This window comes from Aphelocoma coerulescens, chromosome 1A (assembly GCF_041296385.1).
Source record: "Aphelocoma coerulescens isolate FSJ_1873_10779 chromosome 1A, UR_Acoe_1.0, whole genome shotgun sequence".
In the NCBI taxonomy this organism is placed as follows: Eukaryota; Metazoa; Chordata; class Aves; order Passeriformes; family Corvidae; genus Aphelocoma; species Aphelocoma coerulescens.
The window spans coordinates 3,869,224-3,894,207 of NC_091014.1; the positions used below are offsets into that span (position 1 = coordinate 3,869,224).

The 24,984-nt window shown below is 51.2% G+C and overlaps 1 protein-coding gene across 4 annotated transcripts in view; it reads left to right on the forward strand.

Annotated features, from left to right (window-relative positions):
• The window catches only part of PODXL (podocalyxin like), a 45,228-nt gene extending 20,715 nt beyond the window's left edge, over window positions 1-24,513 (forward strand). The window contains exons 2-9 of one of the 4 annotated variants that reach the window (XM_069034311.1): window positions 7,129-7,968; window positions 10,078-10,232; window positions 10,732-10,797; window positions 17,035-17,191; window positions 18,006-18,067; window positions 18,159-18,323; window positions 19,644-19,700; window positions 20,918-24,513. In XM_069034311.1, the coding sequence (XP_068890412.1) occupies window positions 7,129-7,968; window positions 10,078-10,232; window positions 10,732-10,797; window positions 17,035-17,191; window positions 18,006-18,067; window positions 18,159-18,323; window positions 19,644-19,700; window positions 20,918-21,112 (1,697 nt within the window). In that variant the 3' untranslated portion in view covers window positions 21,113-24,513. The remainder of the gene's footprint in view (window positions 1-7,128; window positions 7,969-10,077; window positions 10,233-10,731; window positions 10,798-17,034; window positions 17,192-18,005; window positions 18,068-18,158; window positions 18,324-19,643; window positions 19,701-20,917) is intronic. The other 3 variants (XM_069034318.1, XM_069034325.1, XM_069034333.1) reach the window with 3 other exon arrangements.
• Window positions 24,514-24,984: the final 471 nt, after the last annotated feature.

Here is a 24,984-nt window from a genome sequence, read left to right on the forward strand (position 1 = left end):
GTCCTGGCAGGAGAAGCATACCAGGCTGCGGGTGGGTTTCTTGGTTGAAATCAAGGAGGTTTAAAGGCTGTTGTGTGAATAAAATAAAGCCAGGCAGATCTAACAGAGAGGATGAAGCAGCCAAAGCTCACGTGAGGTTTGCTTCAAGTCCTACTCTTTGGGCTTAAGCGTTACTTGTACTTGGTAAAAATAGGGACAACCTGAATTTTTCCCAGTTCTGGAAGCAGAGTGGCCTTTTGGCTACTGTAGGGATGTGACTCACTGCAAAATGCTGCAGACTTAGAGTCCTCAAGATTATGCTAAAATGCTGTGAGGACATGCCCCAGATCTCCTGCCAAGGGGTATCTCCAGGCTGGCAGTGGAGCAGGAAACCCTGGATGCTCCTCTCCATCTGGAGATGAAGCAAATCTGCTTGGGGCTTGAAGTACATCCATTCCCCCCCTGCCCTGCTCCAAGTCCAGACAGTAAGGGTTTATTGTGAAGGTTTTTCAGGGCAAAGGCTGTGGCTGCAGATTCCTTTAATTTGACAGCAGAGAAGAGGGCACTCGTCAGCGTTATTGCCTTGGTCTCACTGTCACTTCCATGCACAGTCTAAACAGCAGCAATTTGAAGAGTTTTTTCAAGAGTCTTTTCACATCAGGGCAAAGGAGGTTCCCTGCTGACAATAAACCCGGTGGCTCTAAATCACAGTCCAGGCACACTCGTTCCATAGAACCATAGAATGGTTTGGCTTAGAAAGGACCTTAAAAATCATCTCATTTCAACCCCCCTTGCCATGGGTAGGGACATCTTCCACTGTCCCAGGCTGCTCCAAGCCCCATCCAGCCTGGCCTTGGACACTTCCAGGGATCCAGGGGCAGCCACAGCTGCTCTGGGTAACCTGTGCCAGGGTCTCACCACCCTCACAGCCAAGAATCCCCTCCCCTGACCTGCTGCCCACACTTCTTTGATGCAGCCCCTCCCCAGGCGTTCCTGCAGCACTAATTAGACCCAGCCATTCCGTCTCATCTTTAATATTTTGCAGAGCAATTCTATCAAAAGTGTTCTGCAGCAGTTTTTATTCTGGCAGGGGTTTGGAGAGGATATGTGTGCACTGGATGATTGGTCTGATGGATTAGAGGCTAATGCTCTGGCAGCTGCTGTTGGATCTTTCCCCATTCTCTAACCCGGGAAGACAAGTTGATCTTTGGCCTGGGTGAAGCCATTTCATAAAGCTGATGGTGAGCCTGGCAGCAAAGGGGTTGGGTGATGCTCATTAGGAAATGCATCTTAAGGCATGGAGAGTGCCAGGGTGTGTAAACCATCCTTGTACCATATCCCTCACTAAAATCTCCACTGGCAGCTCAGGAAGACTCTGCTTGGATCGCATTTATCCCTAAGCTGATGGAAGGGAAGAGCCTCTGCACAGGCAAAGCTAAAAACCCTGTGAAGTAACCATTTGCTCTGGTAGCCCAGCTTAATTCCAGGATAAATAACACTGCTCTGTGATATTCTGCCAATCTGATCCCTCTCACAGTTTCAAAAGGAGGTGACAGATTTCCTCTCCTCTGCAGCGACTGGGCTCTGCTGCACCTCAGGCACGGCTGCACTGCAGCGGGTGGATAAAACCCTCCTTGCTCCTAGGAGCTTCTTGCAATGCAAAGAAAAGTCCAGGAGCTTCCTCATTCACTTTGGCAAATGCTGTCTCCTAGGAAAGGCCACCCCCGGAGCCTCAGCCCCTGCTTTGCCTTTGATGAACTCAACCCGCTGCCCCTGTTCAATCAGGAAAGGCTGCAAAAACGGGGAGGAAAATAGGAACTTCCTCAGGGCCTGGCTCACATCCCTTCCCCTTCCCTGGGTTGCTCAGGCTCCTTAGCTTTCTCATCCCGCCTTGGGAGGAGCAGGAGCTGGCTGGCGTAAGGCTCTGAGCCGGGCTCAGCCTGCTGGTGTGGGGTGTGTCACCCACCATTTCCTAAGTTATTCTTTTGAGTTTCCTTTTCTCACTATTAATAGAATTTCAGCCAATATCTGAGCTGTTTCAACGAGGTGGACAGAGGGGAGACAGGGGGAGGCGTTACCAAAATAGGAAGCAGGAAGCTGTTGGGCAGGGAATTAATCAGAGAAGCTGCGTGGAGAGAGAATTAATTGCTGGCTTGGGGTGGGCTGCAGAAGGATGGATAGGACATGTCCTTTCACTTTGCATTTTGAGCCTGTTTAATTCTCATTTTGTGCTCCAAGCCTTGACCTTTCCAAAAAGCTTCTCCCCTGAGTGCCTTCCCCAGCCTGCAAAATTCCACGTACTCACTGCATGGAGGTTACAACCAGAGCATCACTCCATGGTGTGGTTAAACTGCAAGAGAGTCGCTTTAGGTTAGATATTAGTAGGAAATTAGATTAGATATTAGTAGGAAATTTCTCCCTGGGAGGGTGGTGAGGCCCTCAGAGAAGCTGTGTCTGGTCCATCCCTGGAAGTGTTCAAGGCCAAGGCTTAGAGCAACCTGGTCTAGTGGAAGGTGTCCCTGCCCAAGGCAGGGGGTTGGTCTAGAAGGTCTTTAAGCTCCTGTTTAACCCAAAGCATTCTGTGATTCCATGAGTCTGTGGTTAGAGGTGGTGCACAGCAGCTCAAAACTGTGTCGGTAACTGCTGTCGTGAGGAGCTGTGTTGGCACAAATCAGCTCAGCTTTCCTTTTACGTTTTGGGTGACTTTTCACATCCCACCAGCCCCTGACCAGAGAACTCCCACACTAACCCTATCCACGAGCGCCCACAGGACCACTTCCAGCCTCCCACATGGGGCGAGCAAGCCCATGTGGGTAATTAGCAATAAGGGAAAGTTCTCTCCCCTCCTGGCTGTCCCCATCCCAGACACACCATATCACAGGCACAGTCATGGGATACACGTATCCGGACATGAAATCATGTTTGTGCAGCGGACTCATTTCCTCCTGTTTGGCTGCCGAGCTCAGGGATGAGTGGCGGGCTCGCAGCCTCCTCCCACAGACCTACCCCACACACCCAGCACCAGAGGTCTGGGGTTTCTGAGGGATACATGCAACAAGAGAAGTGCAGACCAGCCTTTAGACTCTCTGCAGCCAGTGCTTCTCAAAATACCCTGGTAGCTGATAAATCGCTCTCATCTTCCCTGAAATGTGGAATTGGTGACGGTCCAGAAAAGTGAAATCAAAAAAGCGGCCTTGGCGTGCCAAAATGCAGCCAGGAAGGTCAGGGGCAGGTGGGTTTTTTCTGCCTTCTGGAAAAGAGGGTGAGGGACTCTGGTCCAGTTCAAGTGGACTTTCTTCTGGAGAGGGTCTCCTCTGGGTAAGGGGAGTGATAACTTGGAGGATCTTTCCTCCACCCTCCTCCTCCTCCTCTCTCATAGATGCGTTAAATCCTTTTATCTGCGTGGCTCACGGTGTGAAGGGATCACTTGTTCCCTGCAAAAGGACTTACTGTATCTTTTGTGAGTAATTTTCATGCTGAAGGGGCACTGAACATAATCCTGTCCTGTCTGGCTGTTCTTACCAGGGGTTTTCTCCTCCTTCAACCAAATCCTTTTCGTTTCTTCTGTTGGGGACAGTTGTCAGGCAATACTGGCGACCAGCCCAGGCAAACAGGAGCTCATTACCAGTTATTACCCCTGGGTCCACCACTGAAATTTGGCACAGGTGGCCAGTGGGAGAGAAAGAGATTAAAAAAACATTTTCTGGCATTTGAAAGAGATACAGTACGTGTGGAAGGAAAACAGTGACTCCTGGGACTGTGGTGCTTGTTCTGTAGTTGTTTCTGCTTTGGAATTAAGTTTGCAGTTGGTCTGCTTAAGCCAGGTCTTCTGTGGATGGTGATCCTGCAAGACGCCAAAAAAAAAGCAATTTTTCTAAATGAAATACATTTTTTCCCAAACCTTCAGTGAGAGAGAATCCCTGGACAAACAACAACATTAAGCTCAGAGCAATAAAACTGCTGGAAGGCACTGAGCCCCGTGACTGCAGCAGCACCTTGTGCAGCAGCAGTGAGAAAACAGTTTCATTTAATGGAGAGAAAAGGTAAATTTTGCTGACTGAAAGGTGCCCAAAAACCTGCAGGAGGGGTGGGGGGATGGATGTTGTTGCTCATCACCCAGCTGTAGCAGCAGTTTCTCTCCACTGGTGTGTTGTGGGTCCAGCCCATGATGCTTGATCCCCCTTAAATCACTGGACCTGGCTTAATGAGGAAGATAAAATGGATCTTTTAACATCTCTTGACCTTAGTGAAGAGGAACACTAGGAGTGGATGCAGAGATACAGAAAGACAAAACACTAGTGAGATTTTTGGGCACCAACTTGAGTCTTGGTTCTTCTCCCAGTTTCTTCTTTTGGGCTGTGTCCTTGTGTGTGCCCTAAAAGAGGCCCTGCTACCACCCTGGCCAGGACAAGCCTAGAGGATCTCACCAGACCTCTCCATCAGCAGAACAACCCCTTGCTTTGGGATTTTGCCCTCAGTTTTTGCTAAAAGTGGTAAAATCTTAGCTGTATCTCCCTGGGGTGGGACAGGGAAGTGCTGGGGCAGGGATCCTGGTTCCTTGGATCACAGGGTGCTCCCAGCTGGCCACCAGGACTGGCATAGAGCCAAGCCATGGTCCTATCCCTTTCTCTTGGACTGAGTTGAATTGAATTGTCTTTTTGACCTCTCTTTGGAGCCTTTAATTTCTGCCCCTCTGGGATGGGGCCGGGGCATGAAGAGGAAACAAGAGCAGTGGGGGATTTCCTCCTTCCTTCCTTCCAACCCTTTCTTTCTTTATGTCTCTTTTATTGTTTCTACCTTCAGGGGATTTTTTGTACCTCCTTTGTTGTCAACCCCCCTGTCAAACTTTTACACCCTATTTATGGGTGTACTTATGGGACAGACCTGTCTTGTGGCTCACTGCATGCCTGGGCTCTCCCCAGCTTGGTACAACCATCACTGACAATTCAAGCCACACAAACTGATAACACAACTAAGGAGGTGGGTAGATAAAACTCTCTCTTATCTCCTACACCTGGGGTTTATCTGTCAGGTCCCTGTGATGGTGTTTTGCTTCCTTACCTGTTCTTCTCCTGCAGACAGTGGTCAGCCTATAGGAAATATGACTTATCTCCACAAAAGCTCTTTTCCTGCAGATGTAATGGAAATGTTTTCTCGCAAGCCAAGTGTTTCCTAAAATAATTCATGCTGCTACTTTCAGTTAAACTCACACCTTGTCTTTCCAGGAGTGGCTGCTCCCAGTAGCTGGTGGGGAAACTGTGTTTTGGGAGGAGGTCTGAACTTTTACAAGGGCATGGAGGGACAGGACAAGGGGAAATGACTTTAAAGTGACAGAGAGCAGGGTTAGATGGGACCCTGGGAAGGAATTCCTGGCTGTGAGGGTGGGGAGACCCTGGCACAGGGTGCCCAGAGAAGCTGTGGCTGCCCCTGGATCCCTGGAAGTGTCCAAGGCCAGGCTGGATGGGGCTTGGAGCAGCCTGGGATGGTGGAAGGTGTCCCTGCCCATGGCAGGGGGGTTGGAATGAGATGGGCTTTAAGGTCCCTTCCAACCCAGATCAGTCTATGGTACTGTGATTCCCCTGAAATGGTGAGGCAGTTGTATGAGTTGATCAGTGTAGGTCCCTTCCAACTGAAATATTCTATATTCCTTTCCTTTCCTTTCCTTTCCTTTCCTTTCCTTTCCTTTCCTTTCCTTTCCTTTCCTTTCCTTTCCTTTCCTTTCCTTTCCTTTCCTTTCCTTTCCTTTCCTTTCCTTTCCTTTCCTTTCCTTTCCTTTCCCTTTCTGGATGGCTATGCAAGGCCCAGCTGTAGCTCCTCTGCCTTCTCCAAACCCACTCTGTTCCCAAGCAGCTCCCGCAGGACCTCAAACCTGTTGCAGCCTCCTCATCCCAAATCCCACTTCTCAGGCCCTTCTCAAGCCAGATCCTGACATGGTGGAGTTAAATTTTCCCACCAGAAACTTGACCTTTCATCAGATCTTCCATGCACAACCAGTGTCAATAGACAGGCTCTGTAAGAGAAGATACTTTGCCTGTGTGCCAGCACAGAGGAACAAAGCAGATCTCTGGAGAGCAGCATTAGGCTAAAAATCAATCCTTGGAAGTGTGACTCCTGTTTTGGAGAGTTGGAAATAATATACAAGTGCTTCATGGGGAAATAAAAAATAATAGCATTTCTTCTGCACAGTTCCCAAATGGAAGAACCTTCTCCCCAAATCAGGTTGTTGCCTTGACTCCAGAGGGATCCATGGATAAAGTGGCTCAACGCAGCCCATGGTTCCTGAAAGGTGAAAAAGTGGTCAAACTTTTCCTGGGGTGAATTTGAGCAAGAGCCTAGAACTGGCAGTCACCATTTGGGGAAATTCTCCATGGCAATTCTGGAGCTCCTGCAGTGATTACAAACAGAAGAATAGACGCAGGTTTTTATACTGGTTTAGCAGTGGAAATACCCCGTTTTGGCATTGCAGCACATTGCAGAGCTCTCTGCAGTGGGAGAGCTCTCTCTTGTCAGGCAAGTTGTCCTTCAGCTGCATCCCCCACTGAGAAACAGGGTCATTATTTGAAAGTTTAAAGTATTCTTCAGAAACCAACCACAGATCTCTTTGTGTGTGATAATGTGAGGTAATTGGTTGGGCTTAATGATCTTGGAGGTCTTTTCCAACCTTAATGATTCTGTGATTCTGTGTCCCCTTATGCTTTCAGGGATGTGAGAGACCTTTATAACAGGGAGGGACAATTGCAGTCAGTGCATCCCTTGGCTGTCTCCTTACAAGGGCTGGATCTACTTTATTTTGGGAACCACTTGCAGAGCTCTGCATGGAAGCTGGTGGACCTCCCATCTGAGGGAGACCTCTGTCCTGAGACCCAGCAGGTCTTGTCCTCCAGCTCTTGCTCTGAAGTCCTGTGAGTTTGACTACATTTGGAGGTTCCTCAGGTTTCCCCCTCTTGTCCTCCTCTGCTCTCCTTCCTGCTGGACACCGTGATACCAGAACATGGAATTTGATACAACTTTGGAGAGCAGGAGGCAAGCCCTGAGTGAATGACTCGTGGTTTATGCCAGTGTTTATTTCTACAAATACCTGTTCTGATGGGAAACCAAGGGCTGTTTCCTTAGTTCAGAGTTTACCTTGGCATTTTTATTTTTCCCCAGGTGTCAGGTCTCAGGATGATGCAGGCCTAGGACAAAACACTATCACTGTGAGCACAGCAATCCCCCTGGTGGCTACCCCTGCAAACACTCCAGGGACCTCACCAACCACCTCTGCATCATCACTTATCCCAGCTCAAACGACCACCACCACTATGACTCAGAAAGGACCCACTCCGACCACTGTGACAACCACTGCTCAAAGCACCACCCCCAGTACCACCAACGCGGGAATGTCATCGTCCCCCACTGCAACATCACCTATCACAGTGAGAGCGACCACCCCCATAACATCAGGGGCCACATTGGCTGACAACACCACCACCTCAACCCACACATCTGGGCAGGACAGCTCTTCACACAAAGCCACTACCCTGACAGCCGTCCCTGCTGCAAGCACCGCTACTTTCCAGCAGCCCAGTAGTACTACAGCCAGTTCGGGAATCTTGGGGACCACCACTACTGCAAAGTCTGTCCCTACTGATGTCATCAGTCTTCCACGAGCTGAAGGGACTGCTACCACATCCTCTCCCACACAGCCTCAGGGAAAACAGCCTTTGGATCGTTTGCCCAACACCACCGTGAGCACCACAGTGCCGAGGATTGACCCTTCCCAAAGCTCCAAGGATTGTGCCGTCTCTCATCCCCCCTGTGCCACCAAGCAAACTCCTTCTTCTTCCAGTTCTCCAGTCCAGGGACTAATCCCTTCCACCAGTCCTGGGAGCACCGGCATGCCTGTTACCCCTCCGATTACATTCCCGTCCCTCGCCATCACTCCGACATCACGAGCTGGCAGCAAAGACACAGTCCCAGAGGCAGCCACCACGACAGCTCCTGGGGCAGGTAACCGAAGACAGGAACCTTGGTTTCTTGTGCTGGGGAGGCTTTTTTGTAGTCTCTTCCTCCAGCTACCCTAAACACCTCCTGTCATGATGGGCTGTCACCACCTTGACTCATTTTAGGACTTTCCAGTGCAGTTGTCTGTGTGACAAGCAGGTGTTTAGGTCCTTGTTGTCCTCAGTGGGGGTCGAGTCAATGCAGTCAGTGAAATTCAAGGAATGAATCAACTGGCAAAGCACAGGCATTGGCTTTTGGATGGACCAAACGGTGCCTGAAGCACCATCAACTGCAGTGACTCGATCCTCAGTGACGGCAAACGGGAGCGGCGGCGATGGGCTGGGGACGGACGCGGGAGAGCTGGGGAAGCAGCCTGACAGCCCCCGGAATGCTGCCCTTGGAAGATCCCTGGTGCAGCTGACAGCTGAGAGAAGGCTGTCTGGGCATGCACAGAAAACGAGCTTTAGATGACTGAGGAGATTTTGTGGCTAAGTTTACAACCCCTAAGGAGTCTGACTTTGGTAGGACGTTCATCAGTGCTGTGGGAGGGCTTTAGCTGCTCACTGCTGTCTAAGCAGCATTAGGAGTGTCCACGTGCTGCTTAGGACCTTGCTGAACACCGTTAAGGTGTTTTCTCCCACCTCTGGAGCTTTACAGAGTCGTGCTAGTTCCTAAGTGTCCGGTGAGGCACAGTTTAGCCTCCCAAACCAGCATTTTGTCTGGTGGCATTTACAGGGAAGTCATCACCCTGTGGGACTGCCAGGGCTCCATGGAGCCTTCCAGGCTTGGCTGGGATTGTGGGTTCAGCTCACGTGGCTCTGAATAAAAGCTGTGATCACGCTGAAGCCCTTTATTATCTTCCCCTGGAAAATGCTGTTCTTGACCCAACTTCCAGTTACCTGGAATTAGAAGCCACTCAAAAACCATCTCCACCCCACTCAGCCTCCCAGCTGTTGGCATCACTAAATGGGCCAAGGTTTTATTGCAGGCCCATCTTCACTGTCTTCTCTCAAGTCATGTTTTCATGTGTGGGCAGGAATGAGGTGAAATGGGTATTTTCATAAAGGATATTTCTTTTACCCTTCTTTCCCCTCTGGCTCCACAGGACTGTTCTCCAATGAAGGATGATATATAAAATTATGTTAATTCAAATTTGACCTCAAGCATTAAGCCTGAAGAGGTCTAAAAAACCCTTTATATTTAATACATAGCTGACAGAATGCAAGAGAAACAGATGGCTTTGGAATGAACTCTCTCCTGGAGCCTTCAGAATGTTTCTGGGAGAGAAATAGCCCTCATCTTTGCTGTGGAAGAGGCAGGAGTCCTAGAAGCAAACAGGCTGTGAACATCCTGTGGCATTTTAATTCTCTTTGCCACCACTTAAGGATCAATTAGGAAGCTGGGGATGAAGGTCCTTGCCTTCAAAAGGATCTGAGGAGGCAGGAGGCTGCTGTGCTCCTTGCACTACTCCTCTGCACAAAAAATTCTAGGATGCTACAGACCTTAACCAAGTCCTCAGAGGTGACCTCAGGTATCAGAGACACCTGCATGGGGCTGACAGATTTGGGACTTGTGCCCTTCTGGAATATCAGGCAGGACACCCCAGGCTGTCTCCTGTAGAACCAGGCACCACTTCTAAGCTTGTGACCCTGGAATTTTTCCATGGAGGTGCAGCCAGCAGAGGTTATGGCATTACATCCCCTCCTAACAGAGGTGGGTGGCAGGTCCTGGAGAGCCAGGTCTGCCCCTGTTGAGGAAATCTCCATGGAAGACACCCCAGATAAAGTGAAATGAGGGTCACTCCATATTTCCAAGTGATTGCCCAGCCACCCACACACAACAATGCAATAGCCTTTGATTCCTCTTTCCAGAACACTCTGATGGGTTTCAGCAGCAGAAAATAAAATCAGTAATCATATTCTTTCCATATCAAAGTTCATTTAAAAAAAAATTAAAGAAACAAAGACTCTCCAGCCCTTGACACAATGAGCTTTGATGCAGGACTAGAGCTGAAAACTGAATTTGAGCTGATCCCTAACAGAGCTGTGCCAGCTGCATCCTCTATACTGTGTCAGTGTCTCTCTGCTTGTTTTTTGGTGCATATTGGGGAGCCAGACCAGAGTACCCACGATGCTGGATCTGCATCAGCCAAACCCACCAGTGCCTCCCAGAGCCCTGCCAGTGCCCAGACATCGGCCCCAGCCCCGAGGGAACAGACAGACAGCTGCAGTCCTGGCCACCAGCACCCCAACATTTCTTTCTCAAACGAGGTAACAGCACCAGAATGTGAAGGAGGGCACTTGGCAGTGGGGCTAATTGAGCTGCCATCCCACGTGCACGTGAAGCCTGCAGCTCTTCTCACTGTTTCTGTGTCAGAGAGAGAGAGAGATCCGCCAGGAAAGTAATTCCAGGCTGTAGAATCACAGAACTGTTTGGGTTGGACAGGACCTTAAGAGGTCATTTACTCCCATCCCTTTCTCCTGTAGTTTTCCAGAGAAGAGACAATGGGGATGGAGGTGAAGGGGAGCGTGTCCAGGGGAGGGGTCTGGAGCACCAGGAGCAGCTGAGGGAGCTGGGGGGGCTCAGCCTGGAGCAAAGGAGGCTCAGGGGAGACCTTCTCCCTCTCCACAACTCCCTGACAGGAGGGTGCAGCCAGGTGGGGGTCAGGCTCTTTTCCCAGGAAACAAATGATGGACTGCTGGATTGGTGACCAGCTGTCCTTCCAATCTTTGTGCACCACTGAGAATTGCTTTTCTTCTGCCTTTCCAGCTCGTCTGTAAAGACAGCGTGCAACATACTGGGCCCACCATTTATCTGAAGGAACCCAGAACCTGTGTAAGTACCACCTTGTTGACTGCCATGGAGAATTAGCAGCTGTTGGATGTTCAGCTTTTAACCTCTGGTGCTCTGAGCATGTGAGAAAATGCTCAGAAATTAGGAAATTTCATCAAAGATACAACCAGTGTAAAATGGTGAATGCAAACCCAGGCTCAGCAGTGTCACCAGTGGGGGATGTGGCAGGAGGAGAAGAGGCCAGTGTGGTCTTCTTCAAGTAGAAGTCTCAGCTGAGCCCACCCAGCTCTTACAGAAAGATAAACGGGAAGTTTTAAAAGGTAAATCTTCCCCTATGCAAAAGCTAGCAGGAAAGCTTTTTGCCTAAACTGAGGGGCTGAAATTTTGTCCCAAAACTCAAGAAGAAAATGAGGGGTTCCTCCACAGTTACCGTGTACTTGTGAGATCTTGTACCTCACACTGGGGTAGGGTGGCATCCAACTGCAGAGCAACTGGGGAGGACAGGAGCCCAGAGTTTGAGACTCACTGTGCTCCTCAGTGCTCTCACAGAACCCTAAAGTGAGAGGAAAAAACTCCATTTCACTTGTTCCAGACCCTCTGCAAGACCAAGGAGAAGTGCAATGTGGTGGAAAGTCTGGGGACAGGCAAGCCCAACCCAGGACCACACACCAAGACCCCTTCTGGTGGGTGGGCACTGTCTGCTGGTGTTCCTGAGGGATATCCACATTCAGAATGGTCCTTGTGGAAGCTGTGAGCTTCCTGCAGTAGTGAAGATGCACTATACTGATAAGTTCCAAATAGGAAGAAGTTTTAAGTTGGTGATAAAGGGGAAGAGACACCAGTAAATGGCTGGTGAGGTCCTGACAGAGTGATTGTGGGCAGGGCTCAGGGGTGGGTTTTGGCATGATAATGCTCTGGCTTCTGGCAGTGTAAGCAATGGAAAATTGGCACTTCAGGGACCTTCTCACAGCCTGTGCCATGGGCAGGGACACCTTCCACTATCCCAGGTTGCTCCAAGCTCTGTCCTGCCTGGCCTTGGACACTTCCAGGGATGGGGCAGCCACAGCTCCTTTGGACAACCTGCTCCAGTGTCTCACCACCTTCACAGTAAAGAATTTCTTCCTAATATCTAATCTAAATCTCTCCTCTTAATTTAAAACCATTCCCCTTTGTCCTGTTACTCCCAGTCCTGTCCTAAGTGAATCACAGAATCAGCTGAGTTGGAAGGGAAGTGAAGCCACACCGTGTTCACAAAACCCCTTCAGACACACTGTCAGCACAGCAGCTCTTGAAATTCCCTGTGCCTGGGCAGTGGCCCTGCCTGGCAGCCCTGGAAAGGGCTTGGACCTCCCAACATCACCCACTGTTCTCCTGGAGGAGGGAAAGCACCTGCCTGCTGCCTGTTGTCACCTTCTGGCTCTGGCTGCTGCTGGGTGTGAGTGCTCCTTGCCCACACGCCTGCTGAAGTGGTGATGTCCATAGTGATGCTGCCCTTAATGCTGAGGATGATTCCAAGGAGGGACCTTATTTCCATGAAGCCCCAGCAGGACAGTCCCTCCTCAGATCATTCCTTTCCCCATGTAATGTCTGGACACAGCTGCAGGTTCATGCTGGGAAAGCTTCTCATCGAATTTTGTATTGAATATATAAAAAGATTCAATCAGATTGGACAAAATCCAATTTTGGAGACTAAAAGTACTTAGGACCATGCTGGTGTTGAAAGCTTCCCCCCTCCTCCTGAGCACTGGGATGCTCTGCCTGGAGCTGTCCTTCCCATGGAGCTGTGCTGGGAGGCTTTTTGGAAGCAGGGATGGTGAGGCTGGGAAGCACCAGCGAGCTGAGGGATGGGCAGACACCACATCCTGGCATCATCCACCACTCCCCTGTGCCCTCTCCGGGGCTGTGGAGCGCTGGAGCTGGCGAGCCAGGGAGTCTCCCACCCTGTTTCCCTTTGATTCCTCTGGGTGTAACAACGAGCCAGAGCATTGTTAGCACAAAATGCCAATTATGCCCCAAAACAGCCACAGAGAGGCTGCAGGGCTGCAAGGGTGCATCCTCCCATCAGCTGCGTCCCCCATCCCATCGCCCTCCCTGGCTGCCAAAGCACCTCCCACACGCTCACCCTTAACTTTCCACTCGTATTCCTGAAAATTGCAGCCCATTTTGTGCCTCCCAAGCTGAGCAGATAACAGAGAAATGGCACTATCTGGTTTCCCTGCTTTGTAGGCCCGGTAAACACGTCTGTAGCCAAATCCTGACAGCAAAGTGAAAAAATCCTTTGCGTTTCACAGCCCGTGGGAAAACAGGAAAGTGTGTGCTATAAGGAGAAGTGTTCCAGAAACAGCTCCAATCCTGCTCCGAGAACAAGCCAGAGTCAGGGTGGCATTGTACTCAAAATTCAGATCCAGCAAGAAACCAGGGAAGCATCAAGGGCAATGTGGGGAACCAGTGATGGGGGACATGTCTGAATCCCACAGGGTGGGGAGAGGACACTGCAGAGCCACACACCCTGTGCACAGCTGGGCTGGTGGGGCAGCACCAACAACAGGGGGACACCAGCAACTGTTGGGACTGAACCCAGGAATTGCAGACATTTCATCCCACCACACCTCACTTTGTCCAGAAAAAAAAGGAATTCAAACCATAAATCCCCCCAAAAAGCCAAATACACAGTTGGTACCACTTTGTGGACTGTAGGTATTTCACAGGCTGGTTGGTTCCCTGGATCCTTCCTCTTCAGATGATGCTTTAAGCAGTGCTGAACAGTTTGATCCATGTTCCCCCACCTTCTCCTTCTCCTTCCTTTGCTTACAGCAGGATCTTAATGAGTTTTTTCAGTAAGTCTTATTAGCTCAATGCCTCACGTTCCATAGGATGACTTCTCCCAAGGTCTGGCTCACAAATGTATTTTCAGTTGGGTTGTTCCTGCCTTGGAAGGGATGGATGGATGGAGGGATGGAGGGATGGATGGATGGATGGATGGATGGATGGATGGACAGATGGACGGATGCTCTGCTCCTCATCCCAACCCCAAAATGAGTTAGGTGAAGCAAGAAGTGATGATGGCAGAGGTGGTTGGTGTAGCCTGAGCTGTGGTTGAGCCACACAACCCCATGTCCATCTCCCAGGGTTCCTCCTCCATCGTGTCCCCCACCTGGACACAAATGTGCCCAAGGAGCTGAGTCAGTGGATACTGGGGAGCACCAGAACCTGCTGCAGTGGGAGGTGCAAAAGCCACAGCAGGAGCACTCGAGCCCACTGGAATTGCTGTGTGCCACCCACTGCTCTGGGACACAGGACAGTCCCTGGAGCAGGCAGAGGGACTCCCTCACCGAGCAGGGTCGTGGTCCCCCCTCACCCCGTGCAGCTGGCGGGGGTGGTTTGTTGACTCAAGCGCTGTTACCTCATTCGGGGATGTTGGTTTTAGGTCCCCGCCAGTGTGGGAACCGGATCCGAGCTGCTCGGCAGCGCCTGTCAACTCCGGCCAAGGAATGCGAGCGGCTCCGGCGGCGGAGGGGGAGCTGCCAGGGGCATCCCTGCCTGCCCAGCGGCCTCACCCTGCCCCTCTCCAGCCCTGGAAAGGGCCAGTCCCTCCAGTGCACCCTCTGAAGGGCTTTAGGCACTGCTCACCAGCTGCCAGTGAAGTGTGAGACCACGAGGTTTTAGCCTCGCATCCCATTTCCCTCCCCACCCAAAAACAGGGTCTTTTTTTCCCCCCCATGGGATGGCAGAGGGAGAACCAGGTTATTGAGGGCTGGGGAAAGCAGAGCTGCGGCAAAGCCTGGGGAAGGAGGATGCAGTGAGGCAGCAGAGGCTTTCCCTGCTTCTGCCAAGCAGCAACTGCTGCACAGCCAGGGACTGATAACTCAACATTCCAAGCGTAGGAGCACAACCCAGCGTCCAGACGTGATAAAACCACCGCCATCACCAGGCTACAGCCCCTGTCCAGCTGGGAACCAGCTTTCCAGGGAATGCTGCCCTCGGGCTGTCCCGGCCCCGGGCTGGGGGCAGACATCCCACCCAGCTCTTTTCCCAGGGACGGTACAACCCCACAGAGGGGCCCGGGGAAATTCTCCCGGTGCAAAGCGAAAGGACAGGCAAGGGACAGTGGCCTCACGATGCTGAGCTCGCCCTCAGACTGTACCCGGGGCCGGCCTTCCGCCCTGGCAAGTGCATCCTGTCTCCACTGCTGCTTCCCAAATATTTAGATAAGATGGGGTGAGATTAGGTGCGTCCCCGGGCCGGGCAGCTCCCATCCCTGCAGTGCAGCAAGCAGGGTGCTGCCGGCCACCGGTGCTGTTGGGATGGGAGGGGAGGGTTTGGGGTGATGGAGCAGGCAGGAGCAGAGCCTTTCCCAGCCACGTACTTCATTTCAGCATGGATTGAGGACTTTGACACACAGGAGCATCTGCACACGAAGGACTTGTGCACACAGGAGCTGTATATACAGCACCTCTCATACAGGACCTGTGAGAGCCAGGTCTGTGCACGGAATCATGGAATCATGTAGATTGGAAAAGCCCTCTAAGATCATCAAGTCTAACCATTAACCCAGCACTGCCAAATCCACCACTAACTCATGTCCCCAAGTGCCACATCCACACATCAGGACCTGTGCATGCAGAAGGGTGATCCCCTCTACCCTGCTGAGCTCCCAGATGCTACGAAGCATCAAGCAAAGAACTTCAGGAACACCTTAGAGGGAGTGTGGGCTCCATTCACCCCTCTACCATCTCCCCAGGGATGCTTCAGTCTGCCCAGAGAAGCTGTGGCTGTCCCATCCCTTGAAGTGTTTAAGGTCAGGTTGGATGGGGCTTGGAGCAACCAGGCCCATGGAAGGTGTCCCTGCCCATGGCAGGGGGTGGAACTGGATGATGTTTTGGGTCCCTTCTAACCCAAAGCACTCTGCGATTCACTCTGCAATTCTATCCAAAAGCAAGGCACTGTCTCTTGCTCTTCCCTACAGAGCTGTGGGGAAGCTCCAGGCAGGACAGGGCCCTGTGTTGGTGGGGACAGAGGGTAGAAAGGCTGGAGATGCCTGTGGGCGAACTGTGGGGCTGCACAGCCCTGCCCTGCTCCTGCTGCGGCCCCCTGGCCTCCCCAGCCCCCCCGCCCCGCTTCCCTCAGGGACCTGCTATTCCTGGAACACCAAAAGCTGCGGCTCACAGATAAGGCTGGTGCAGGGCCCCGGTGAGGAACGGCAGCCAAGAGCTCGGCTTCTTGTAAAGAAACTACTTTGAAACTTTTCCTGTTCCCTGGGAGGGCCGGCGGCAGGCAGGCAGCGCAAAGGGATGAGGGAAGATCACAGAATCTGTGTGGTTGGAAACGACCTCTGAGATCACCAAGTCCAGCCTATGACCCAATACCACCTTGTCAACCAGACTCGCAGGGTCCCTGAGGCAGGCTTCTCTTCGCCAGGACACAGCTGACATTGCTCAACAGTCTCGGTAATTCAATAATATTCACAAAAATATTCTTCCATTGGCATATATTTTGACTCAGAAATTAACTGTGTCCAAACAGTGTTCCAAAAGTCTTTGGTAAGAATTAAATCCCGAGAAACATAGAAAAAGTTCTTAAACAACCATGCCAGGAAGTGTTTCAGTTCCTTTTGAGCTTGAATTAAGCTAAAATTTTCAAATCGTTGTTCAAGAATCTTTTCAAGTTTAAGATAAATGTCCCTATGCGTCTCTGAAAGCCCAGAGTCTTCCCACTGTTCCTCCATAGCTTAGAGATGGAACAGCAAAACAAAAACAAGAAGAGGAATCCACAGTTTCTAGAATTTACTCACAAGTCAGCCGCTGTAGGGATCGGGGATCGTTCTGCCCTCAATTCTCCACCATTATGTTGCAGTGGGGATACTGTAACACGCCTATATCAAACCAGGAGGCCGTGGAAAAGAAATATATACGGACATATTCTTGCTAGATGTTTCAGAGATGTTTATTTCTCCAGCCACATGGCCGGGATCTGCCGAGGAACTCTCACAATCCGGGACCCGAGGGTCCTTGCCCACGCAGGGGAACACAAAACAACCAACGGGGAACGAGGCTGACCAGGAGCAGGGAAATGCCATCTCTGTCCCCTCAGGGCCCCTCTGCCAGGGCTACATGGCAGGGGGAGGAGACCCCGACACCAGCCCATGGCACTGAGTGGCACATCCAGTCTTAAAGGGGTCATTCTACAAGGATGGGACATCCTGCACCGCTGGCGATGGGGCAGGATGTTCCTGGGCAGTCCCTGGTGGGGGAGCATTGCTGACCCTCGCTGTCACTGCAGGCTGAGTGGAAGGCTGCCAGCAACGACACCACCTTCTTTGAGAGCTTCTGCTCCACGGCCCAGCACGTGTTCGACACCAGCAGGGACAGGTGCACGGTGACGCTGACGGCCTGCAAGCCCCAATCCCACTGCTGGGCCGTGTGGGTGGTCCTGCACCGTGAGTATGATCCCACGCTCCTGCTGCACGTGGGACAGGGTGGCACTGGAACTGGGGACCCCAGAGCTGGAGGCTTGGCAGAGCCCTCAGGTCTACTACTTGGCCAAGGGACTCTGTTCCTGTGGCTGCCCCATCCCAGTGGCTGGGAGAGGTACAACAATCCCAGAAATGAGCTTTGTGCCCCAAGGAACGCACCAGATCCCTCTGCCATGTTGAGTCAAGGCAGGAACCAGTCTCCAGGAGGAAAAATCCTTCCCAGATGGTTAAAATCAAGTGCCCAGTTCAAACCTTCCCCAAAGACCACAGAAAGCAGCTTCTTGCCCATGACAGAGCCCTGTTGGAATACCCAGCTCAGCCTGGGGGTGCCCAAATATGGCTTTAGGACTGGGGTACTGGGGACACGGAGACATCCTGCTGCCCTAGCATGAGGGGCAGGAAGGCCTGAGCTCCATCCTGCTCTTACTCATCATCAGAGCAGGGGTTGCGTGGGTGGTCCAGACTCCACATCCATCCTCAGGGAAAGCACCCAGGCACTGGGGACTAATCCTTGAGGAGCCAAGTATGGCCCCTCACTGGGCTTGCTCGCAAATCACCCACTGGAGATGGATGGTGGGGCCTGGGGGCTCTGGGGCTGCCCACTTCCAGAAGAGATCCCGGCTCCTTGTCTGGCTGTGGGGCACCTACAAGGGTTAGGTTAATCCCCACACATCTCCATCCTCCTCCTCCTCCAGAAAGGGGGTCACCCCACGGACCAGGGGATGGTGGCACATCCCTTCCACACCTTGTGCTCACTGAAGCCTCTTTCTTCCCCCAGTTCCTTTGGACTCTGAAGAAGTCTTCAAGGGGCTGAAGGAGAAGAAGGAGAAGTTAGAGGAGGTAAGTGAGTCCCTGGTCATGGCACAGCTACCCCATGGCTGTTCCCCAAAGGTGGGTGGCACAGGAGCCTGACCTGTCCCTTCTGTGGCAGCTTGGTGTCGTCAACATCACCTCTGACAAAATGGTGGAGGACATGACCATCAACGACGAGTTCAGCACCCCCCTGATCATCACCATCATCACCCTGGCCGGGTCCCTGCTGCTCATCGCAGCCATCTACGGCTGCCACCAGCGCTTCTCCCAAAAGAAGGACCAGGTGAGGTGGCAGGGAGGTGGGACAGGTATCCCAAGACTTTTCTCATTCCAGAGGCATCTTCAGGAGATGAGGATCATCAGTGTTGCTGTCTCTCCTGGTGGAGACATCCTGGCTTGCCCAGTGGGCACCACGCTCGGTTGTAATTTGGATAAGAAAGGCTTTCTCAATCCAAAACCCCATTCCAAAAACCAGCTATGCCCCTCCAAAAATTTCTTGAAATACTTTTACAAGTAGTGGAGCTGAGTTGGGTGCTCAGAATCACCCCCAGGGGTGCCAGGGAGCCCCCCTGTGTGCAGGGAAGAAGGAGGGCATCAGCAGGAGGGGCGTCGACACCGCAGGACTCAGCCTTTGCAAGCGCTGGGCCAGGGCCAAATTTCAGAGCAGGAGCAGCAGGATTTAAGGAAGAACCAGCACAGAAAGATAAAATAATGTGAGTTTTATCTCAGGAAGCAATCCCGGGTGATCTTAGTCCACCTGCAAGGACTGGCCATTCCCAAGCCCTGGGGCACCGAGGTTCACACTGGTCCCAGCTGCTCTTCCTGAGGATTTAGCTCTGGGACAGACAGAAACAGAGAGGGAAAATAATTATGAAATCAGATTATACAATCAGGGTAAACCACCCGCCCAATGGAGAAGCAAACCTACTTCACTCTTACTTCAAATCATTTTCCCCTGGACCAGCTCATCCTTTCTCAGCAATCCCAACATCTGCCCCGTGGGAAAACAAGGAATACAGCTTTAAATATTTAGAGTGCAAGGTAGGTGAACACAGGAGGGAGGGAAGAGCAAACCAGAGCCAATGTCAGACTTGTTTGTACTTACCAGGCTTGATTTTTTTGGGAAGAAACTGGGGAGGATGCAAAACCTCAATAAATATTTAACCTGTGCTGTGGTCGTCCTGGAGCTTATGGGATTTCATCACCCCTTGGATGAAATCTCCCTGGCTGGGGTGAAAAACATCCCAGCAAGGACAGAGAACAGCACAACATGCCCCATGTTGTTCAGAAAACAGGTAGAAATAAGGTATTTTTAGCAATGTCCCTAAAATAACCTGGTGCAGAGCAACAGGTACCAGTCCCAGCTGGATGTTCCCGAGGTAAATTCCCACCAGGCACAGAGCAAAGTAGCAAAACCAAAGCCAGTTCTGAAAATCAAACGCATTCCTCCTTCCTGGCTTTGTTTTTGGGTGGTTTCTTTTGTTCTCCTTCTGTTTCGTTTCCAAAAATGACTTGAAAGTTTTTTTTCTATTTTTTTTTTTTTTCCTCCAACCTTCCCTCCCCCTCACCTCCCTCCCTGTTGTTTTATCTTGGAAATACCCAGAACATCCACCCTGATGTCCCCGGGTTTGATGATGGACATGTGGCCCTGATCTTTAATGTGAGTTCCAACACAGGGATCGGAGGGGCGGGCGCCGCATCCGTAACACCCCCAGCTCTCACCTCCGGCGCTTGGTAGGGCCCAGGAGCTTTTAACAGGACTAAAGCCCAGCTTTACAGCCCCCTTCCCCTCGCTGCATGGCTGGAGGGTGCCTTGCCATGGTGGGAGACCAGCAATCCCACAGGGAAGCAGCCCTTGGGAGAGCCCAGATGTGTCCTCTGCTTTCGAGCATCCCACAATCTCCACCCACATCTCCCCTGCCACGAGTGACACAGGGGATGCCCAGCAGTGCCTCTGCAGCCCCTCTGCCAGCACCAAGCCCTGCAGTTTTGCTTCTCCATCCCTTTCCTTCTCCATGGATTCCCTCCCACGCCTGTCTCCTGACATTTAGTAGGAGCATTGTAATAGAGCAAGCTGTGAATCCAGGCAGATTTTAACAGGGCTCCCCCAAAAAGGGCTGAGCAAGGACTGCAGTTCCCCACTGAATCCTTCCAGGGAAGGAGAGGCACGAAGGACCCACCGAGTGCCCTGTGCTTCCCAAAAAAAGGCTGACCAAGGACTGCACTTCCCCACTGAATGCCTCTAGGGAAGGATGGGGATGAAGGAGCCCAAGTGAATGCAAAATTAGGATGGGCTGGGGTTCTGCCAAGGGATGAAGGGCAGAGTCGGAACCTGAAACACACCACTCCAAAGGACCAGGGTGACAAAGTGCCTGATTGCATCTTTCCCTGCCTGGTTGTCATAGAGAGTTCCAGAATGAGGAGGGATGATGCTCAAGATCTGGCAGGTGGGACTACCCCTGAGTTAAGGAAGAGAAGAATAATAGAGCAACTAAACAAAGACAGGGGTGGTGAGAAAGGGGAGGGGAAGAGCAGATTTGAGGTAGGGAGGCAGGAGTTGGGATGCAGCGATGCTCAGCCTCTTCCCAGCATCCTGGGTGGAACAAACTGAAGCTGGCAGCTGCTCCTGGAGGTTTTCCACATGTCTCTGGCTGCTCTTTCTTCCTTCCCATCATCAGCAGAGTCTTCCTCTTGCCAGCTCCATGCTATCCCCTCGCTGACCCCACCTCAACCTCACCACAGATGTCTCTATATGTAGTTATATAAATCTGTATGGGGCAGCTGTCACAGCTGGCTGGGAGGTGACAGCCCTGAGGTGATGCTCACAGCGTGGCCAGGGTGTTGTTCAGTGGAGTTGATGGTTTTCTTTCCTCATAGCAGCGCCTGACCGAGGAGATGCAGACCATGGAGAACGGCTACCACGACAACCCCACTCTGGAGGTGATGGAGACCTCCTCTGAAATGCAGGAGAAGAAGGTGAACCTCAACGGTGAGCTGGGGGACAGCTGGATCGTTCCTCTGGACACCCTCATGAAGGAGGACCTGGAGGAAGAAGAGGACACGCATTTATAAGATGCAGAAGTCGATCAAGTGAAAAATGACCACTCCCCCCAAAAAAACCCCAATAAACCCTACACACACACACACACACACAGAGCTCCAAAATAAGGCAAGATTCCCCCCAAAAAGCAGAAAATCCCTTAGTGAACTAATCATGGCCCCTTGTGCCACCACATGGGGTGCAGGATGGAAGAGGAAAGGACATGAAAAGACACCTCTGGGGCACATCAACACAAGCCACTTTGGTGGCCACATCTGGCCAAGCATCCTCCATCTCCCATTCACCTCCCACACCAGACCTGATCATGGGCAAACAGGGTGGCTTTGCTCCTGAAGAGCTGCTGGTGTCTCCTCCAAGCATGTCTCCTCCCATCCCACATCCAACCACGCCAGCTGCATCCTCCAGCTACGGAGCGACTCAAAAATCAAGAGAAATAAAGTAAATAGGACGGGAGATGGAGCACGTCTGACAGCAAAGCAGCACCTGGCAATTACAGCTAGAAAAATCCTCTGGCCCACGCTGTTTAGTCATCACCCTGCCCTCCCTGACACCCAGGTATTGAGTGGAAAAAGCTGGAACAGCCTGTTCCTTTTAAATCCGGTTTCCATCCTCTCCTCAGAGCTAAAACGCACAAGAGCTCCTCGTTGTGCCATAGGCAAATGGATGCATCCGGACCCAGCGGGATGGGAGGGATGCAGCAGTGCCAAGTGATGCTCAGCCCTGCTGCCAAGGGCTGTGGAACAGATCCTGCACCCACTTGGAGACTGAGAGAGGTGCAGCAGCTTCTTGTTTTGAAAGGATGAGATGGAGGGAGAGGAAAAGGAGGAATTCCTTGAGTTCATCTCTCTTAGGAAGGGTGTGGAGAGCAAGAGTGATGCCTGGTCTCTAGTCCAGGTATGATGTTGGCGGTTTTGTGGTGCAGGAGTCCAGCTCTGGTGCTGCATTTCCCTATAGAATGCCTTCCAGGAATTACACAGCAGCATCTCACAGCCCTCATCCATCCTCCACGAGACTGTGGGACACACGCACTGTGATGGTTTGTGATTTTTGAGGGCACATTTTCCTGCATGAGCAGCAGAAGAGGTAAAAGAGCAGCAGAACAGGAGCCAGGGAGCTTGGTGGCATTCAGGGTTCTCCACCAGTACAGCCCTTGGTGTTTCCTCCCCTCGAGGTTTAAAAGCTCAGTCCACACTCTCAAGTTCTTCTTCACAAGCCACTAAGACAACAGAGACCTGCAAAGCAACTTCCAGCTCAGCAGCAAAGCTGGGACCGAGCTTTGTCCTGCAGCCCTTGGTCTGTCACCCAGGTCTCCCTTTGCTGAAGTCTTTAGAGGGGAGAAGAAAGACATGGCTGGACTGAGACCATTTCTGGATTTTGACTGCCCACCACAGCTCCTAAATGGCTCTGAAAGGTTGGGGAGAGTTTCATGCCTTTGCTCTGGTGAAGCAGCTCAGCCCTGGCAGAGGCAGGGACCAGTGGGAACCCTCCTCCAGCACATGAGGACCAGAAGGTCACTTGGCTGAGTCCTTCTCCTGACGTGAGGATGGTGCTTGTCCCAAATCCCTCAGCAAACCAGAGGAGCTGCAGATAAGAGCGATGCCCAAACACAGCCCTCCTCCCCTGCTTGCCATAAACCAAGGCACAACAGGGAGATTTCCTTTGGGCTCTGCCACCAAGTCAACCCGACTGGGATCTGCTCCCATGGCTGCCCTGAATGAGGGAAAAAGAAGAGCCAAGCAATGGGAAGCTTGGAGAAACCCTGGTGGAGTTGGGAGTACTCAGGAAGGAGAGGATCGGGGTGGTTTGTTCAGCCCCATGACAGGTGCTGGCAGAAGATACAAGTGGCTCTTCCCCCTTCTGTCCTGCACCGAAGGGCAGAGTCTGAAGTGTTCAAACCTTTATATTTTTGTATGTAAATATTCCTGCTATTCATTAGCAATGTATTCCGCACACTTCACTTACCTGTGCACTGCACTATGGGGAAGTAATTTTGGAGGGGAGGGGAAACAACAAAATAAAATTAAAAAAAAATTTAAAATTATTAAAAGCAAAAAAAAAAAAAAGAGAGAAAAAGCTAAAGGCCAGCCTGGTAGGGGATTAAAATTTGACATGAAGCAGGAAAACAGCTCTTGCCCAGCTAACTCTGTGCCACAACTTTGCCCCTGTTCTGGCAGCATCAAGTTCAGCTCTTTAACATGGCCACGAGGCTCAGAGAAGTGGCCTCGGCATCCACAATTGCTCTGGTGAGGATTTTGGCCTCCCAGCTGCCCTGAAAGGTGAGCAGCAGGTCCCTGACCTCACATTTCTGTCCTTCCCAGGAAATAAACACAGTGAAAACAGGGCAGCAGCGATGCTGTGGCCACGGGGGCTGGAGTTGCCACAAGGACACCCCTGGCAGGGCATCTCCAGGCAGTCAGGCTTTAGCTTGTGCCTAAAGATTCCCCCTTCCCAGCAAAGAGATGCCAAAGTGCTTTAATGAGGCAGGTCCAAAGACTTTCCAAGAGAACCATACAGAGGCTTGAGATCAAGTAACCTTAAATCTTTCTGAGCAGAGACCAGTGAAGATATTACCTGCTCAGCAAGTGCTTACAGTGATTTATATTTGAATAGGAATTGTACATTTATTTATTTTTCCAGACACCATATTTTTAAACCACTAATATTTTATAGTAGATTTTCCTTCCCCTATTTAAAAGAACTATTTCCACAGGAAAAGAAAACAGTACTTTTTTTTTTTTTTTTTTTTAATGTTGAGAACATTCTTTTTCGGGGAAAAAAAAAATCAGGTAGGAAATGCAGCAATGAGCATCTTTGGCCTTAACCCTTCCCTTCGTAGACTGTAGCCATAACTGTCACACCAAAAATAATAAATAAAAAAATAAATATTTACCAAGGCATTTCCTTCCTCCCTGCCCCTCCTCCCTTCCCTGCACTCCTCCTCTCTTCCCCCAAAACAGCTTTAACATCCCACACGTTGTACAAAGAGATTCTTGCTCTTACCTTTCGGTGAGAGCTTTGCAAGCAGCTCAGATGTCCTTGCAAGAGACTTTTCTATTTTCAGATTCACGAGGAAATGTGTAAATACTTTAGGAGCATTTTATCTCCCGCTCCCAGTGCCGTGACCCAGCTGATGAGGTTGATACTGTGACTGCTGCCTACAGAAGACACACAGAAGTCTGTGAGGGACTGGAGAAGGAAAACCTAATTCCCCAGGTGATTACCTGTTGAGCCTTGCACATATAGTAGAGCTCTTACATACTGTGTGTAGCAGCATCTCTCACGGGGACAGGAGTCTGATTTACACTGGAATTTACTGAGGAACTGGATTGTAAGAGATTATTCTTGCATTTTCCTACAAATATATTTTGAGAGCATCATGTATTTCTGTCAATAAACGTTCTTATGTAAAAGACTCGTACCTTTGGATGAGTGAGGGGAGGGGTGGGCAGGGCAGAGCTGGTGCTCTGGAGATGCTCCATGGGAAAACACTGACCAGCTGGAACAAAACCAACCCAGACCTTCAAGGCAGCCAGCCATGGGAGAGCCTGTATTTTTCCTATGCAGAAGCAGTATTATAGTGGTGGAAAACCTATTAAATTTAAAAACCAGAGGACTCGGAGGGGTGGGAAGCTGGGGCAATGTGAGGGCACCCCCACCACAGCCAGAGCACTTGCTTGGTGCCTTCAGGCTGACAGAGGGAAAGGCAGCTCACCCTTATTTCTGCATTTCATCCTTATTTCTGCATTTCACCCTTATTTCTGCATTTCATCCTAACTCACTGCTGGCCTGCAGCCCCTCCTGGACTCAGGGCAGGCTGTGGAGGAGGCAATCAAACCTCACACCCATAAAGCAGGAGAGGCATCACCCAAGGGCAGCAGAGGGG